This window comes from Podarcis cretensis (assembly GCF_951804945.1).
Source record: "Podarcis cretensis genome assembly, chromosome: 2".
In the NCBI taxonomy this organism is placed as follows: domain Eukaryota; kingdom Metazoa; phylum Chordata; class Lepidosauria; order Squamata; family Lacertidae; genus Podarcis; species Podarcis cretensis.
In genome coordinates this window covers 109573520-109590296 of record NC_137171.1, presented here as the reverse complement: position 1 = coordinate 109590296, position 16777 = coordinate 109573520, and the positions used below count along the sequence as shown (strand labels likewise).

The 16777-nt window shown below is 43.0% G+C and overlaps 1 protein-coding gene across 1 annotated transcript in view; it reads right to left on the bottom strand.

Annotated features, from left to right (window-relative positions):
- Window positions 1-1041: 1041 nt before the first annotated feature.
- The window catches only part of LOC307210928 (uncharacterized protein), a 29810-nt gene continuing 14074 nt past the window's right edge, over window positions 1042-16777 (bottom strand). The window contains exons 8-14 of the mRNA XM_079967133.1: window positions 15231-15789; window positions 11125-11220; window positions 9886-10116; window positions 8294-8316; window positions 6288-6400; window positions 5740-5796; window positions 1042-2541 (exon numbers count right to left, since the gene is read on the bottom strand). Coding sequence (XP_079823259.1) covers window positions 2024-2541; window positions 5740-5796; window positions 6288-6400; window positions 8294-8316; window positions 9886-10116; window positions 11125-11220; window positions 15231-15789 — 1597 coding nt within the window. The 3' untranslated portion in view covers window positions 1042-2023. The remainder of the gene's footprint in view (window positions 2542-5739; window positions 5797-6287; window positions 6401-8293; window positions 8317-9885; window positions 10117-11124; window positions 11221-15230; window positions 15790-16777) is intronic.

Genomic DNA, 16777 nt, shown 5'->3' with positions numbered 1-16777 from the left:
CTGTGATTTCTGCGTTGCAGGGGGCTGGACCTGAGCACCTTTGGGTGCCCCTTCTGACCCTATGATATGTGGAAAGCGACAACTTCCCCACCCTGCATTTAAGTGGCTTTTTAAAAAAAGCGTGAACAGAAATATTGCTGAGAGCTTCTCAAAGCATCTAGCTGTGTTGGAAGCAAGACTTTTATTCTACAAAAAAGGGGGCAGGGACAGATCAAAGGCTTGGCACGATTTACATGAGGCTCAGAGCCTCTTGGCCAACCCCTAACAATGCCCCCCTGCTAGCAGTTACTATTTCTAGGGCAGCCATCCCCAAACTCGGCCCTCCAGCTGTTTTGGGACTACAATTCCCATCATCCCTGACCACTGGTCCTGTAAGCTAGGGATGATGGGAGTTGTAGTCCCCAAACAGCTGGAGGGCCAAGTTTAGGGGTGCCTGTTCTAGGGTACCTTTCTAGGGTGAAGGTGCTTCATCTACATTATTTCAGTAATTCAGTATTCCTCTTTTAGAAAGGTTGAGGGATAGCAGCTTGCGGAAGGACCAAGCTCCTGGCCTGAGCTCTCTGAACTTTTGAGCTCAGCGCTCTTGCACTGCATCCAGCTAAGAACAGACCTATTGAAATCCATGTGCCTTGTTAGTTATGTCCATTCGTTTCAACGAGCCTACTCTTGAGTATGATACATTGGATACAACGCCAGGCGTTTTAACTACCGCAGTACAGCTGGGTATGGCTCACAACTGTATGGTTTTATAAGCTGCACACTTGAGGACCAATTTGCAACTGCATTCAACAAGAAGTCTGAACAGCAAGAGAAGTCTGAAATGGGACATGGGCTTGGATTCTCACGTGTCTACTCTGAGTAAAGCAAACTTCATGCTTCCTTGCAATGTACGTGAATGCTGGAGAAGCCAAAATTCCCACCAGTTCCAACACTGAAATAAGCCCCTCCCATAAAAATAAATCCCGGCTCCCTTTTCCATTTGACCATAACCCACACTTTTCTCTTAATACCTTCTATGGACACATACACGCTACTGACAAGAACGTTATAACCATTTATTTTCTGTTATGAATTGTTAATTCACTTTAACAGGACACGGTAAAGATTTGGTTGAAGAAACCCTACCCGGCTGCCCTGCTTCCGTTCTCCTCAAACCCCTCAATTGTAAAGAACCCTACAAATCTCCCTCAATGTGCTAAATCCAACCAAACAGAACATCTTTCAGAAGGTCCATGCTACGTTACTGTCGCTGCATTACACCTGAGGTTTAAACTCTTCGCCGAATCTCACGCAGAAGCAAACTGGGAGTACAGGCCACTATGAAGGACCTTAGTGAGCTATTTCATCCTCATGGCTCAGTATCTTACATCTAGTAATTTATTCCCTAGATGGGATGTGGTGCTGTCCCTTTCCCATTTGCTTTCCCCCAAATTTTGTATGCACTATTTTTTAACAGCAAGAAGATCTACTTTAGTCTGGGGCTGCATTAAAATACAAATGCTGTCCCTCTGGTGCAGGCTAGTTGCAGGACCGCCACTGTTCCCAGCCAAGCTAGCAATACTAAGTATTCCAAGCAGCCTTCATCAACCAGCCTCCCTCCATACGCTTTGGACTACAATTCCCATAAGCCCCCGGCAGCTGATATATGGAGGGTTTCATGCTGGCAAAGGCTGGCCCAGAATACATGGGAATGTGTAGTATAATCCACACAAAAAACAACACCCATCACCACCCTGTTCCCTTCCTGTGTGGGTAACATTATCCTATTCTGCGCCTAACAGAAAATTCCAATAATTTTATAGCTTTTCAGATGGCCAGTAAATTCTCGTGCAATTTTTCCAGTAGCTGAAACACAAGCTGTGTTCACATTGAAACTGGAGTCTCTCACCAGTGTCTTATAAATGCCTGGAAAAATACAGATTTGCAATACAAATCTGCAAGGAAGTGAATGAGCCTAAGATGCTTTTTCTCCGCTCATAGGCCAAACAACATCAACTCCCGTTACTCCAAAGTGCATGTAAAGTTAGGGACACAGTCTGAGCCGGGATCGGAGCCCCACCCACATCCAGGGATGAATTATATCCCCTGCAAAGCGGCTGGATGGGAAGGCGAAGATCAAGTCTTCATTCTCTGCATCAAAAAAGGTCACCTGACCTGCTTCGTAGTCTAGATGCACTTGGATTCTTTTGTAGGCCTTTCTTAGGGGCAGCGGGGTTGGAGGGGATGTCAAAGCTCTGTAATGATTGGCTCCCAAATGCTCCAAAGCCCAGACCCCCTGTTCAGGCCGGAAGTTGAGTTTCTTCTTCCTTTTCACAGACTCTTGAGCTACACCCACAGCCCAACTCCCGCCTGACTCTACCTCAACCACCCAGGAGTGCTTCCCCGAGGCAAACCCTTCACAGCCCAGCACACAGGGGTACACGTTAAACCGGCCCCGAGAGCTGGGACGCTTCTGACGGGTGTCGCCCAACCAAACACTTTTCCCGTCGTCAGAAAGGATGAGGTACGGGCCCGCTGTGCCCGGATCCAGGGTCACACTGGCTGCAAATAGAGAAGAGAGGAACAGAGGGTTAAGGCCTGCCACTAACATCTCCTGTTTACCTCAAGGCGGCACATGAGCCTTACGGTGACTGTTCTGAACCACTAGCCCAAAGGAGTGCTCATGGGAGCGGTTGGGTGAAGGTATACTATGGGTAGGCAAACTAAGGCCCGGGGGCCGGATCCAGCTCAATCTCCTTCTAAATCTGGCCCGCAAACAGTCCGGGAATCAGTGTGTTTTTACATGAGTAGAATGTTCCCTTTTATTTAAAATGCACCTCTGGGTTATTTGTGGGGCCTGCCTGATGTTTTCACATGAGTAGAATGTGTGCTTTTATTTAAAATGCATCTCTGGGTTATTTGAGGGGCATAGGAATTCGTTCATTATTATTTTTTAAAATATAGTCTGGTCCCCCACAAGGTCTGATGGGCAGTGGACCGGCCCCCTGCTGAAAAAGTTTGCTGACCCCTGAGGTATACCGAAGGATGCCAAAAACGACAGAGTGAGAAAATACAATTACAATTTACAGAGTTGGAAGAGATCACAAGGGCCATCTAGTCCAACCCCCTGCAACGCAGTAATTTTTTGCCCAATGTGAGGCTCGATCCTACGACCCTGAGATTAAGAGTCTCATGCTCTACCAACTGAGTTATCCCTCTGTATGTTCAGTCCCAGTGCTTTATTAAAGAAAGGTGTAAATTTAAAGTCTGTCAGGTCTCCTAGCCGTTAGACATTTGGGGTAGACACCACAGCAAGGAGATGGCTTGTCTGCACCCAAGCAAACATTCTTTATACACTTTGTCTAGGACTTCCCAACGCTTCGTCTGCCCAGATGAGGGCATAGGTGGCAAATACCCAAGTTTTACAGATTGTTCCCCTTTTCTGGGCTCAGAGCCCAGCACCCCAAGCTTCCCGGATAAGGGTAACGAATCAAAGCAAGTCTATTAGCTCATATCAATGCAAGTGAATATATGGGCTCATTGCTACAGCGACTACAGATTAGTTGTGGGTTGTCCTGACTACCAAGATGGCGTAAGCAAAACTTCCGGAACAGTTCCCCTTTGGGTTCAACACAGTGGCTTCCAGTCTCAGCTAACCTCCCTGGCCAATCCACCATTGGGCGGAAAAGAATCGGGATTCAGAACTGCAGTGGGTGAGGCTAAACAGGTAAGAGAGACCAGCTCAATATTGCAACTGGAATGAACTGAAGGCTCAGCAAATGGACTGTGGATAAAGAATCAAGGCAACTAGGGAAGCAAAAAGGGTTCCTTCCATGCAGCTGTTATCACTGTGTGCACAGAATGACTTCTGTGAGTGCAGCAGAACTTCCTGTCTCTCTCCACCCCTCACAGCACCCCAAAATCTGCTCTGTTGTGTTGGTGAAAACTCAGAGCAGGTTGGGGTGTGTGTCAAAGGGTAAAGGGAAGCTCTGTTGCGTTCGTGGCAACTGTTCTGTAAATGCAGTGATTTAGTTGGCTACAACCAGAAAATCTAGTCACACATCACAGTATGTTACAAATGACATCTTGCAATGCTCCCTGCAGCCCACCTACTTTAAACCTAAAAGATTCCTGACCCAGAACTCTTTGTTTACCCACAATAAATGTCAAAACAAACGTCACTTTGGCACCTCTCCCAGTCTTGTGGCGTCAGCACTCGCTGGGCCAGGAAACAATGCCTTATCAGCCAAGGCCTCGCGCACCTGCGCAGCCTTCTCTGTACGGCCAATATTTCACAATGCTTTCCGCTGCCGTCACCCATCGCAGCTCATCCTGGGGTTCACTGAACCCTGCAGTCTTTTGGGCCTGGCAGACACAAGACTGACAGGAGCCACATTTAATCTGACTGCACCCACTGGCCATTCAAAGCTAGGAACCATGTGGCAGGGGTGGGGAACCACAGGCCCAGGCCCCAAATGCAGGCCTACAAACCTCTCTGCCTGGCCTTTGCAACTCTTCGCCAAGCCCCTGACCCTGCTTTGTGTTTATACTTTGAAGATATATCAGTCAGAGTGGCGAGCAAAGTAGCTGGGGTGGCAGCCATCTTGTTTTTAATGCCACGGGCCCCAACATCATGTACTTGAGCTTTGTTGAGTGCCCCTGTTCATACCCGCCAACATTTCTCTGATGAAAATAGGGACATCCTATCCTATTACAGTGGACGCTTGGGTTGCGAATGTGATCTGTGCGGGATGAACATTCGCAACCCGCAGCTGCGCATGCACAAAGTGCGATTTGGCACTTGTGTTCCGGTACTTCCAGGTTTCGGCTGTCCGTAACCCGAAAAAACGCAACCTGTATCCTGAGGTATGACTGTAACGCATACCTCTGTATCCTGAGGTATGACTGTATTATTATTATTATTATTATTATTCCCCGCCCATCTGACTGGGTTACCCCAGCCACTCTGGGTGGCTTCCAACATATATAAAAACACTAAACATTTTTTTAAAAACCCTCCCTATACAGGGCTGTCTTCAGATGGCTCGGGGGTTGGATAACCCTCCAACATTTCTCCGATAAAAGCAGGGAAAAGTGGGACATTTCAGGATCAAATCAGAAACTGGGATGGCTTTTGTAAATCCAGGATTGTCCCTGGAAAACAGGGGCACTTGGAGGGCCTGTAAGCTGGGGAGAAGGGAGGCATCCATGTGCAGCAACAGGAAAAGGCAGCAACACCCAGCAGAGGAGGACCAGGCAAAATAGATGCAGATGCAGCCACTATCTTAATGTCCTTGATGGAAGATCTACCAAGGCAGCACAAAGGGGCAGAGGGCAGCTTGTTCAGGGACTCCTCTGGCCTGGCCCTGCTCCCACAGTACTGCTTTTCACAACAGCACATGCCATAAGAATGTATTTATATTTCCTGCAAAGTTCCTTCCATGCCACAGAAATTTATCCTTGCTTAGCAATTTCAGAGCCCCAAATGTGTGCTGCTGTAGGGCTGCATCCAACTTACTTTTACTCAGAGTTGATCCATTGAAATTAATGCCCGTGTGACTGAACAAAAGCTAGCTGTATGCAACCCTATAACCCTTTTTTCGGCCAGATTACATGGGGGAAGTTCTTCCTTTAGATGAAGCATTTTTATACCATTTTACTTTGGTTTTATTGGTTTTTTTATTCCATGGGCCACCACACAAATTCTATTTTGTTTTTATATAATTAATATTATCGTTTTCTGATTGTTTTTCTACACACCTATTTCTAAAGACTTCTTATCATCTTCTTTCTCTTGGAGTTCAAGTAACAAAGACTCTAGAAAAAAGGGGGGGAAATAATATGACATAAGGCTTCCAATTTCATACTAAATATTGGAGAAAGAAGTTGAAGTTCAGAGACAGAAGGAGAGTCTAGAATCCTACGTGTCGAATACCAGGGACTGAGAGGCAGAATCAATGTGCAAAAATATTATTCTCCCTTTGCCTAAGGTTCCTGATGTAAAACAGATTTATCTGTACTGTTTAATATTGATACTCAAGTATAGGTTTAGGAGAGTCTTTTATGCATACTTCTCTCAGCCCAACCAGATGGGCGGGGTATAAATAAATTATTATTATTATTATTATTATTATTATTATTATTATTATTATTATTTATTATTCTCCCCACTGACAAAACCAGATACATTCCAAATACACTGAAGGAGGAAAAGTGTAGGACCGTCAGGAGAAAAACCCAGTAAGAAAGTTGGAAAGGCCACAGCAAGAAATCATGGAGAAACAGGACTTTGGCCAATTGTCCTTTACCTTTGACTCTTTTCAGGGTTTCCGCTAGGGAAATGTTTTTCTGAGAAAATGCCCTGAGTTTCTCTCTTACATCTGGAGGAACCTCCTCCAAAGGAAATGGTCTCTTCTTAGACCTAGGCAAGAGGAAAACTCACTGAAATTATTCTGGAAGGCATTCTGTGGCAAGATAACTTGGGATTAAGGAGCAGACACAGCCTAGGAACTAGGTTTTCTATAGGCTTCCCTTGCTGCACCTTATCAAAATGCTTTCTGGCATGCAATGCTCTTTTGATCGGACTTCTTACCATCAATCCCGTTTCTACTGTCTTGATTGGTTCCTCTGATCTGTTCTTGTCATCTCCCACATTTCTTCCCTTTTCTGCTCTCTGCATTGACTCTTAGGGCTCATCCACACTCAACTTTCCTCTGCTCTTTCCAGGCACATACTGAGCTTTAAAGCTCCATGTCTGAACAACCTTTTTTCTTTTTTGTTCCACAGCTTTCCCCACAAAAAAACTGCCCTTTAGGGCTTCTTTTTATGTATTTTTCTATTATTTTCTATTATCTTAATTATGTCTCCTTTGTTCTTTTTTCTCTTTATATTTTTAATATAATTGTGTTTTGTAAGGATCATGAGTATTCTATTTTATATTTTCCCTCTCTTTATTCTTCTTCGCTATACAATGGTACCTCAGGTTAAGTACTTAATTCATTCCGGAGGTCCATACTTAACCTGAAACTGTTCTTAACCTGAAGCACCACTTTAGCTAATGGGGCCTCCTGCTTCTGCTGCGCCAATGGAGCACAATTTCTGTTCTCATCCTGAAGCAAAGTTCTTAACCCAAGGTAATATTTCTGGGTTAGCAGAGTCTGTAACCTGAAGCGTATGTAACCCGAGGTACCACTGTAATGCGTTTAATTATCTTTTTATAAACGTGTTTGGATTTTAGAGCTCAGTGTGTTAAAAACCTTCAATAACGGTTTTTTAGCTTCTCAACTTCTCTTTCACTCTTTTAAATCATTTCCTATTCCTTTTTCTCTATATCATCCTTTCTCTCTCTCTCTCTTATTTCCTTTCTCCTATTTCCTTTCTCTTTTTAGCCTTTAGATTAATGTTTTAGTTTGGACAAAAAAGATATTCAATAGTAATCTTTGTATTTTTCTTCTTAAACCCCAAGAAAAATCTATTTGAAAAAAGAAAACCCACTCTTTAAAGTTCACTTGGAACAAATAGCAATCCAAGGAAAGCCCAAATTGACATTTGCTCCAACTGAGAGCTAAAGAGCGGTTTTCATAGAGGAAACTCCAGGACAAAAAAAGAAAAATGCTTGGACCCAGAGCTTTCAAGCAGAGACCTGAGCCTGGAAAGTGTGGATAAGCCCTTACTTCACACATCCTGTTTATTTAAACTTCTTCTGGCACTGCGGAACTGAAAGCTGAAGAACACCACAGCAAAGAGATGACCAGCCTTGCTCCAATCACTGGTCAGAAAAGAAGTTGCTGCAGAGAGCTTAATTCCCATCCTGCCGGAAATCTACTCAACTCTGGGACTGCAGAGCCAAAGAGGAGCCTATTCTTCCACCATCCATCAGCCAGGGGACTCAGGACTGCTAGATTCTGTGGGTTTGTGCATAAGTATCACCATCTATTGTAAGCAACCTTTAGGATCATTTCACGCTGTGCCCCAACTCCAGCCTGATCTTCGCTGATTCGCCACCATTTCAAGTCTTTACCAACCAACATCCAACCAGCTCCTTTTGTTTTCAGCGGAGCCAATGCACACATTTCGCTGTAAGTTATCTTGCATTCAGTGCTCAGATGATGGGACCTAGAATTATAGTGTTTCAGAGCTGGGAGGGAGGATCATCCCCGCAATGCAGGAATCTTTCTGCCCGATGCGGGGCTTGAACTCAGGGATTAAGAGTCTCACGCTCTTCTACCAACTGAGCTATCCCAGGACATGCACATATGAAGTCAGTCCTCAGCCCCTTTACAGAAGGAGGAGATGGAAAGGACCGCATACATACCTGCTCAAGGTGTCCTTGACATTCTAGAAGGGTGAAAAAGTAGAGGAAAATGAAATTCACATTATGGACATAGAATCCTTTCCAAGGCCATTCTGCTTCCTTCAGCTGATCTTAAGAGCAGACATGTTGAGGATACCAAATCCATTATTTAAGCAACCCCTTTATCAGGCTAACCCAAACATCACATGGTACCATGCAAGCTTTCAAGGTCTCCAGAACTCTTCATCGGGTTAGATGGCAAAACATAGCAAGGAGGAAGCGTGAGAAGGGAATGGCCGGTGGTGAAGCCATGAATATGGAAGAAACCTTCCAAGATGAAACGTGAAAGGTAGTTAAAGGTAAAGGTAAAGGGACCCCTGACCATTAGGTCCAGTCGTGACCAACTCTGGGGTTGCGGTGCTCATCTCGCTTTATTAGCCGAGGGAGCCGGTGTACAGCTTCTGGGTCATGTGGCCAGCATGACTAAGCCACTTCTGGCAAACCAGAGCAGCGCACAGAAACGCCGTTTACCTTCCCGCCGGGGTGGTACCTATTTATCTACTTGCACTTTGACGTGCTTTCGAACTGCTAGGTTGGCAGGAGCAGGGACCGAGCAACGGAAGCTCACCCCGTCTCGGGGATTCGAACCACCGACCTTCTGATCAGCAAGTCCTAGGCTCTGTGGTTTAACCCACAGCGCCACCTGCGACGCCACCCGCAATGTAGTTGGAGACGTGCAAATGAGGCTCTCTGATAAGTGCTAAATGGGTTTAGGGTTATACCAAGGCCCTCCAGGAAGGAAATTCATTTTGTCAGGTCTTTTTATGGACCAATATGGCTATGTTTACTTTTTGCATACTCCTGAAACAGAGAACCTAGCAATCTATTAACCAGAGCCATGTTAGCAGCAGTGGCTAGTATATACTTGGCAATGCTGCCATATAATACTAACTCTCAGACGACCAAATTTTGAACTGAAACAGTATCTTGTAGCATCTTAAAGACAACGTGAAACAGTTTAATTAGAATTCTTCAAGAAGTTCAATATCATCACTTGTGAATTTAATCAAGGCAAAGGTTTGCTATCACACAATATGTGTTATTAGCTTTCCAGTGCTAACCTGTATCTGTGCTATCTATGACTTCTTGTGAAAGGCTCTCTAACTTCAGGTGGCAAAACAATAGTTCAGCAATTACCCCCAATCTGCTGCTGTAAAGGTTTTAAAGTGTATTGTTTAAAGTGTATTGTTTTTACACTCGATTGGGAGCCGCCCAGAGTGGATGGGTGCGGTATAAATATTATTATTATTATTATTAGTCCATTTAACATATTTAAGGTCTCATTATCACTGACTGTAAATTTTGCACCTCAATGCCATTTCACTTCCAATTTTCTCATTTATATACCTGCTAACTAAGATTTCACTTCAGGCCTCTGATGAAGTCTGCAAAAGCTTATGCCCAAATATATTTGTTCAGCCTTTAAGGCTTCACAAAATTCTCTGCCTATAAAATAACCCACGGATTCTATTATCGCCGCCGAATCCGGGACTTGCAGGACTCCACATATTTTAGTCTTCAGTCAAAATCTCTTGACAAATTCATGTTCTCACCTGCAGGAATTCTTTATCTGGCTGCCTACACTTCTCCTCCATCTCATTGATCAGGTCCTCAAGGACAGAAACTGCCTTAGAGTACTTGGCAACGTTTTCCTCCTGCCCGTTCTTAATCTCCAGCTCCAGCTCATTCAGCTGATCCAGAATGGGCTGTTCCAGTTCTTCAAGAAATTGATGCAGCAGCTCAAATGCAGATGCCACTCTCCTTCTTTCAGCACCCAACTTTTCCTGTAATTAAAGGGTAAAGGAGGAAGGGTAAAGTACTAACAATGCAATCCTGTAAACACTTAGGCCTGGATAGAATGGACTGTATACGGCCTTTTGAATGTGCCCCTATATAAAATACTTCATGTCACATACACGTATAGTGGTACCTCGGGTTAAGAACTTAATTCGTTCTGGAGGTCTGTTCTTAACCTGAAACTGTTCTTAACCTGAAGCACCACTTTAGCTAATGGGGCCTCCTGCTGCCGCCGCGCCGCCACCGCTTCCCGATTTATGTTCTCATCCTGAAGCAAAGTTCTTAACCCAAGGTAATATTTCTGGGTTAGCGGAATCTGTAACCTGAAGTGTATGTAACCCAAGGTACCACTGTACAGTACATTGATTATTGCTTTCATTTTATGGATCAATGGTCTCCTTAAATAGTAAAATTCATGTTAAATTGCTTTTTTAAAAAAAGTCTGAAACGGATTAATCCGTTTTGCATTACTTTCTATGGGAAAGAGAGCCTTGGTTTTGGAACGCTTTGGTTTTGGAATGAACTTCCAGAACAGATTAAGTTTGAGAACCAAGGAACCACTGTATTGCTATGTGGACAGAAATACTGTAATAATGTATGTGAGCCATTTAGGAAAAATGCTACATAAATGCCAGATTTTCTTACATATTTCTAATGTTGTTCAAGGTACAGAATGAGGGATGGGGTGGGTTTTTTTGGCACCAAATACTTGTGTGTATAAGATATGATCATTTGTATGTTGCAACAGCAGTCAGAATAGGCCGCACTGGTAAATAAGGACTCCTACACATCACAAGAGACTGCAGGGTCAGAAGTACCATAATTAAGAAATCACTTAGTCCCAGAGCAGTTTGTGAACAAACGCAGGAAGAAAATGAAAATCATCGTCAATCCTCCCAGTGGATATTATTCATTCCACAAATAACTTTCAAGATGGTTCTCACAACCCCCGCCCCACAAAGTTTGGGTTAGCGCTAATTAAAAGACGAACTTACAAGATTTTCTTCAGTTGTCCTTTTACCGGCCTGTTTAAGCTCCTCCAGTTTCTCTCTCTCTTGCTTAAGACTCTGTGATTCAGTCTGAATTTGTTCCTGGGGAAGGAAAAATACTTATTTTTGATAGGACAGAAAAATCAGATGCTATTCATACAATTAACAACAGTATGAATGTTTTATTTTAAAAAGTAAATCCCCCACCAATCTGTATTACTATTAGTGGTAAGTGGCTTATGCACTTGCAGTCTGCTGACTGTATACACCTTTAAAGCACATTCAAAGCATTTTCATTCCTTCAAAATTCTGGGTTCTATAGTTTGTTTAAGGCTGCTGGAAACTGTAACTCTGTGATTGGTAAACTACACTACCCAGAATTCTTTGAGGGAAAGGATGCAGACGCTGTACATCTGAAGCACACTCCTTCCCTCAGAGCTTCAGCTCTTAATAAACTACAGTGGTACCTCGGGTTAAGTACTTATTTTGTTCCGGAGGTCCGTACTTAACCTGAAACTGTTCTTAACCTGAAGCACCACTTTAGCTAATGGAGCCTCCTGCTGCTGCCATGCCGCAGGAGCATGATTTCTGTTCTCATCCTGAAGCAAAGTTCTTAACCTGAAGCACTATTTCTGGGTTAGCGGAGTCTGTAACCTGAAGCGTCTGTAACCTGAAGCGTATGTAACCCGAGGTACCACTGTACAACGGTCAAGAGTTTTTAGAGGGAACATGCATGCTTTAAAGGCACACACCCCAAGTTATTGCCGAATTCTTCACGAGCAACTGCTTCACTAAAAGGACAGACGAACTCAAACTGGCTTATGTCCACAGTGCTCCTGGGCTGGAAGTTGTTTAGAAAAGTCCCACCAAAAGAAAACCTACAGAGAGACTCTAAAATAATTCAGAAGTCAACTTTCTCAGTGAGGAAGTGCAAAGCAGAGGGGAAAAGCCTCACCCACTCCAAGCTCATTCAAGCCCAGCTGAGCAATTAATTAGCCTCTCCCAGAAACAGCTGGGACGGGAGAAGAGTCTAGGGATTTTTAAAAAATAGTTTTAAAAGTTGTGTGTCTTTTGTTTCTCAAATTGTTCCTTTTGCATGGTTTTGTATGTATTGCGGTGTTTTCTGCGTTGTGCCTTGCAGTTATTTTCATTGATCATAGTTTGCTCATTATTTATCGCAATTGTTAAGAAGGAATTTCTGCTTAATTATCACTTGCCGATGTTTGAAGAGTTAATGTTATTGTGTGCCATTATATTCGAATAGATTATTGAATATTACTTTATTTGATATTATCATTAAATTTGTATACCGCCCTATACCCACAGCTCTCAGGGCAGTTACAACGTAAAGTCACAAAATAAAAACAAAAACCCAATTAACTGCCCCCCCTGCAACACATTGAAAAAGGGCATTGAATGTTGTTCCATTTTAAAGTTATGCTTTATTATGATTTTTTTTGCATGGGATCATATTATTATAAGGTGTTCTTTGTTGTGTAGTTTTTTTGCTGCAAACCACCTAGTGTACAGTAACATAGAAAAGCGGTATACAAATTAAAAGTGACATGAAAACGAGCGTATTGTTTTGGACTTTCTCTGTGGAATCGACTCTTTTCATACTAAATCCCATTGTATTTCTGCTGCGTGCATTTTCTAGCAGTAACCGTGTACAAACCATGCATTTACATCACATCCTGTCCCTAGACCTTAAGGACAGTGGTTTGTAGCTCCTTAAAGTGCAAACCACAGTCCCCGGGATTTGGGTGTGGGTGGGTATGGTTTAAATATATAGCATGGGCACAATCCAATTCGCCACCAACACGGTCACAGTCAGGGATGTTAGCTGCCAGTACAAATATAATTGAAACCTCTGGTCACGGACAAGGGAATAAATACCAAGGAATCTAAAGAGACTGTTTATGTACGCTACCATGGCTGCTAGGGATGCGGGTAGCGCTGTGGGTTAAGCCACAGAGCCTAGGACTTGTCGATCAGAAGGTCAGCAGTTCAAATCCCCGCAACGGGGTGAGCGCCCATTGCTCGGTCCCTGGCTCCTGCCAACCTAGCAGTTTGAAAGCACATCAAAGTGCAAGTAGATAAATAGGTACCGCTCCGGCGGGAAGGTAAACGGCGTTTCCGTGCACTGCTCTACTTCGCCAGAAGCGGCTTAGTCATGCTGGCCACATGACCCGGAAGCTGTACGCCGGCTCCCTCGGCCAGTAAAGCGAAATGAATGCCGCAACCCCAGAGTCGGCCACGACTGGACCTAATGGTCAGGGGTCCCTTTACCTTTACCTTACCATGGCTGCTAGAATGTTATTTGCCCAAAAGTGGAAAGAAGAAGGCGTACCAACAAAGAAAGAATGGATAATCAAGATGATAAGAGCAAAATGGCAAAACTTACTGTGAAAATCAGGCATCAAGACGACAAGAAATGTAAGCAAGACTCGGGGGGAAGAGTATGTTAAGGAACACTGTAAATGTGTTAAAACATTAGCAGGATTGATGCAGCATTTTGTGCCAGATTTACGTATAAGCTAAACAACCTATAGCTTAGGGCCCCGCTCTCTTGGGAGCCCCCCCAAAAATTAAAGAAAGAAAAACCTGGATGTACATTTCCAAAATATAAGATGAAAAACAAATAAAATAAAACCTACATACAGCAACAGTGTTTTGTTTTGTGTTGTGTAGGCTCCTAGGATGTAAGTCATGGGCCCCGCCTGCTAGCCTGCTCCCTAAAATATCACTGGTTTGCTCATTTCTAGATATGGGGTGCCTACATTCTGCACAGACTGGTTGCATGGCAACATGTACAAATGGCTTTAGATACCTATTAGGTCCATAAATTACCAGATAGCATACAGTGGTACCTCGGGTTACATACGCTTCAGGTTACATACGCTTCGGGTTACAGACTCCGCTAACCCAGAAATAGTACCTCGGGTTAAGAACTTTCCTTCAGGATGGGAACAGAAATCGTGCAGCAGCAGCGGGAAGCCCCATTAGCTAAAGTACTGCTTCAGGTTAAGAACAGTTTCAGGTTAAGAACAGACCTCCAGAATGAATTAAGTACGTAACCAGAGGTACCACCATTTGTTGTTGACAAAGGGCAGCTGGACATATAAAGGGCCCCATTCCCTTCAGTAGCTTAGGGCCTCATTAAACCTAAATCCAGCCAGGAGCATTTATGTAGTATTTTGATAATTAAGCTAAAAATAAGAACTGGAAATGAATTGGATAAAAGTAATTATATGCAATAATAAAAATAATTTATTATTTGTACCCCACCCATCTGGCTGGGCTTCCCCAGCCACTCTGGGCGGTTTCCAACAAAGATTAAAAATACATTAAGATGTCACACATTAAAAACTTCCCTTCAGGTGTCTTCTAAATGTCAGGTAGTTGTTTATTTCTTTGTTGTTTATGCAAGGGAAAATAAATGTGAAACTTGGAAACGTGGGGGTGAGGGGGGGAAGTCAGACAAGATGAATTTGGTGTTAAGATGAATGGAAAAAATGTTGTTGATTGAAAAAAAATATTGGAAAATATTTAAATACATATAAAAGCAAGATACCTGGGTCTCTATAAGTATAGAAGGGTCTCTATAGTATAGTGCATTTTAAAATGGGGTTTCAGAGTTTTTAGGGGTTTTGAATGTTTTATGTAGGTTTTTCAATTTCATTGTTCTGCTTGGGACAATGACAATAAAGATTATATCAACTGCCGAAATGTGATAAGGAACTAGGTATAGATGGATTGTTAATGTATTAAAGGGAAAAAACAAGGTTAGAACATGTTAAGATTAATTACAGGACAGAAAACAGAGGAAGATGGAAAGGAATTGCTGAAACAGTTAATTGAAGTGGAATACAAAAAGGGAGGCGTGAGGAAGTCAATGAAACAAGTGAATGAAAGCTAAGATTGAAAATATTGGAAGTGTTTTTAATTGTTCTTGTTTGGTTTTGTTAATTCAATGTTTTATGTAGTCTTTTTGTTTTTGTTTTTGTATTGTATTATATTGATTTGTTTAATTCTTTTTCTTTTTTTGTAATCTTTAAACTCTTAATAAATATTTTGAAGGGAAAAAAAGATGCTATCAACTGCCTTCTTACCTTATAGTCCAGGGCTGCCTCCTTGGCAGGGAGCACTGCATGAGTTTTGTGCTCCTTGGACCTGTCGCAGACCACGCAGATCAGGCTCTGGTCATCTTGGCAGAAGAGTTTCAGAGGCTCGCGGTGCTTCGGGCACCTGCCCATCCTCTCTGCCGGCGCTTCTTCCACCTGGCTCTTGAACCGCTTGGCGATCTCCACCATCTCCGCCAGTTCCCGGTTAGGCCTGAAATCTTTCTTGCAAGACCTCCTGCGGCAGTGAGGGCAGGAGAAGCGGGTCCGGGCGTCGTCGCAGCACTGGGCGATGCAGGCCTGGCAGAAGTTGTGCCCGCACTCTATGGACACCGGGTCTTGGAAATACTCCAGGCAGATGGAGCAAAGGGCAGCCTTTTGCAGGCCTCGCATAGGGTCCTCCTCCTCTTCTGCATCCATGCCGGGCTGCGCCTGCAAGCGCAGGGAGGGGGGAGCCAAGTTGTGAGTCTTTGCCTGGACCCCTGCCTGCAGCATCAAAGGGAGCAACTTCCTTCTCCAATCCGATTGGCTGTTGTGCAAAGGGGCAGCATTTATTTATTTATTTATTTTAAAAAAATATTTTCATTAAAGATTTTCTTGGTTTGCAAAAGTCCATGCCTTGTCTCTTTTTTTCATGTTGTGCAGTCTTTCTTACAAATCGGTTACATTTGTTGTGAGCCCTTAGTGTTGAGTACAGTATAAAGTTGGAGAAAAAGAGGGAGGAGAGGAGGGGTGGGGTGGGGTGGGGTGGTGAGGCTTATATTTTTAACGTGTGATATTTTACTGTATTTTTGGTTTTTATGGAAGCCGCCCAGAGTGGCTGGGGAGGCCCAGCCAGATGGGCGGGGTATAAATAATAAATTATTATTATTATTATTATTATTATTATTATTATTTAGTGTAGGTGTGGAGTTTTGTTATATACATGTGTGTGTGTGTGTATCTATATATATATCTATCTATCATCTATCATCTATCAAATCAAATATATCCTTTATTAGGCATAGCAAACCACACATTCTCAAACAGACATCGTATACAAATTGTGCAAATTACGAGCTCAACATAACAAGGTTTGTCCCAGTCAGATCTTTAACACCAGAGAAAATCAATTTGCATAAATTATCTATCTATAGTTTGTGTGTGTGTGTGTGTGTGAATAATTTTTATTAAATTTTCTTTTTTCCAATTTAAAAGACTCATTTTGCATCATCCTTAAGATATCAATGGCTTCCCTTCTTCTTTCCGTGGTTCATTTTACAAATCATAAATCCCTGCACATTTTATAAAAGCTATACCATTCAGTATTCCATTATTGCATCCATCAAAACTTGTTTACACTATTGAATTTATCTTAATGCTGCCAGCGTTTTCAGCTGTACAGTTATTTCCCATGTATTCAATAAACATTTTCCAATCTTCTTTAAACCTATGTTCTTCTTGAAACAAAATAAAAAAATTCCTTCCAGTAGCACCTTAGAGACCAAATAAGTTTGTTATTGGTGTGAGATATCTGAAGGTATCTGAAGAAGTGTGCA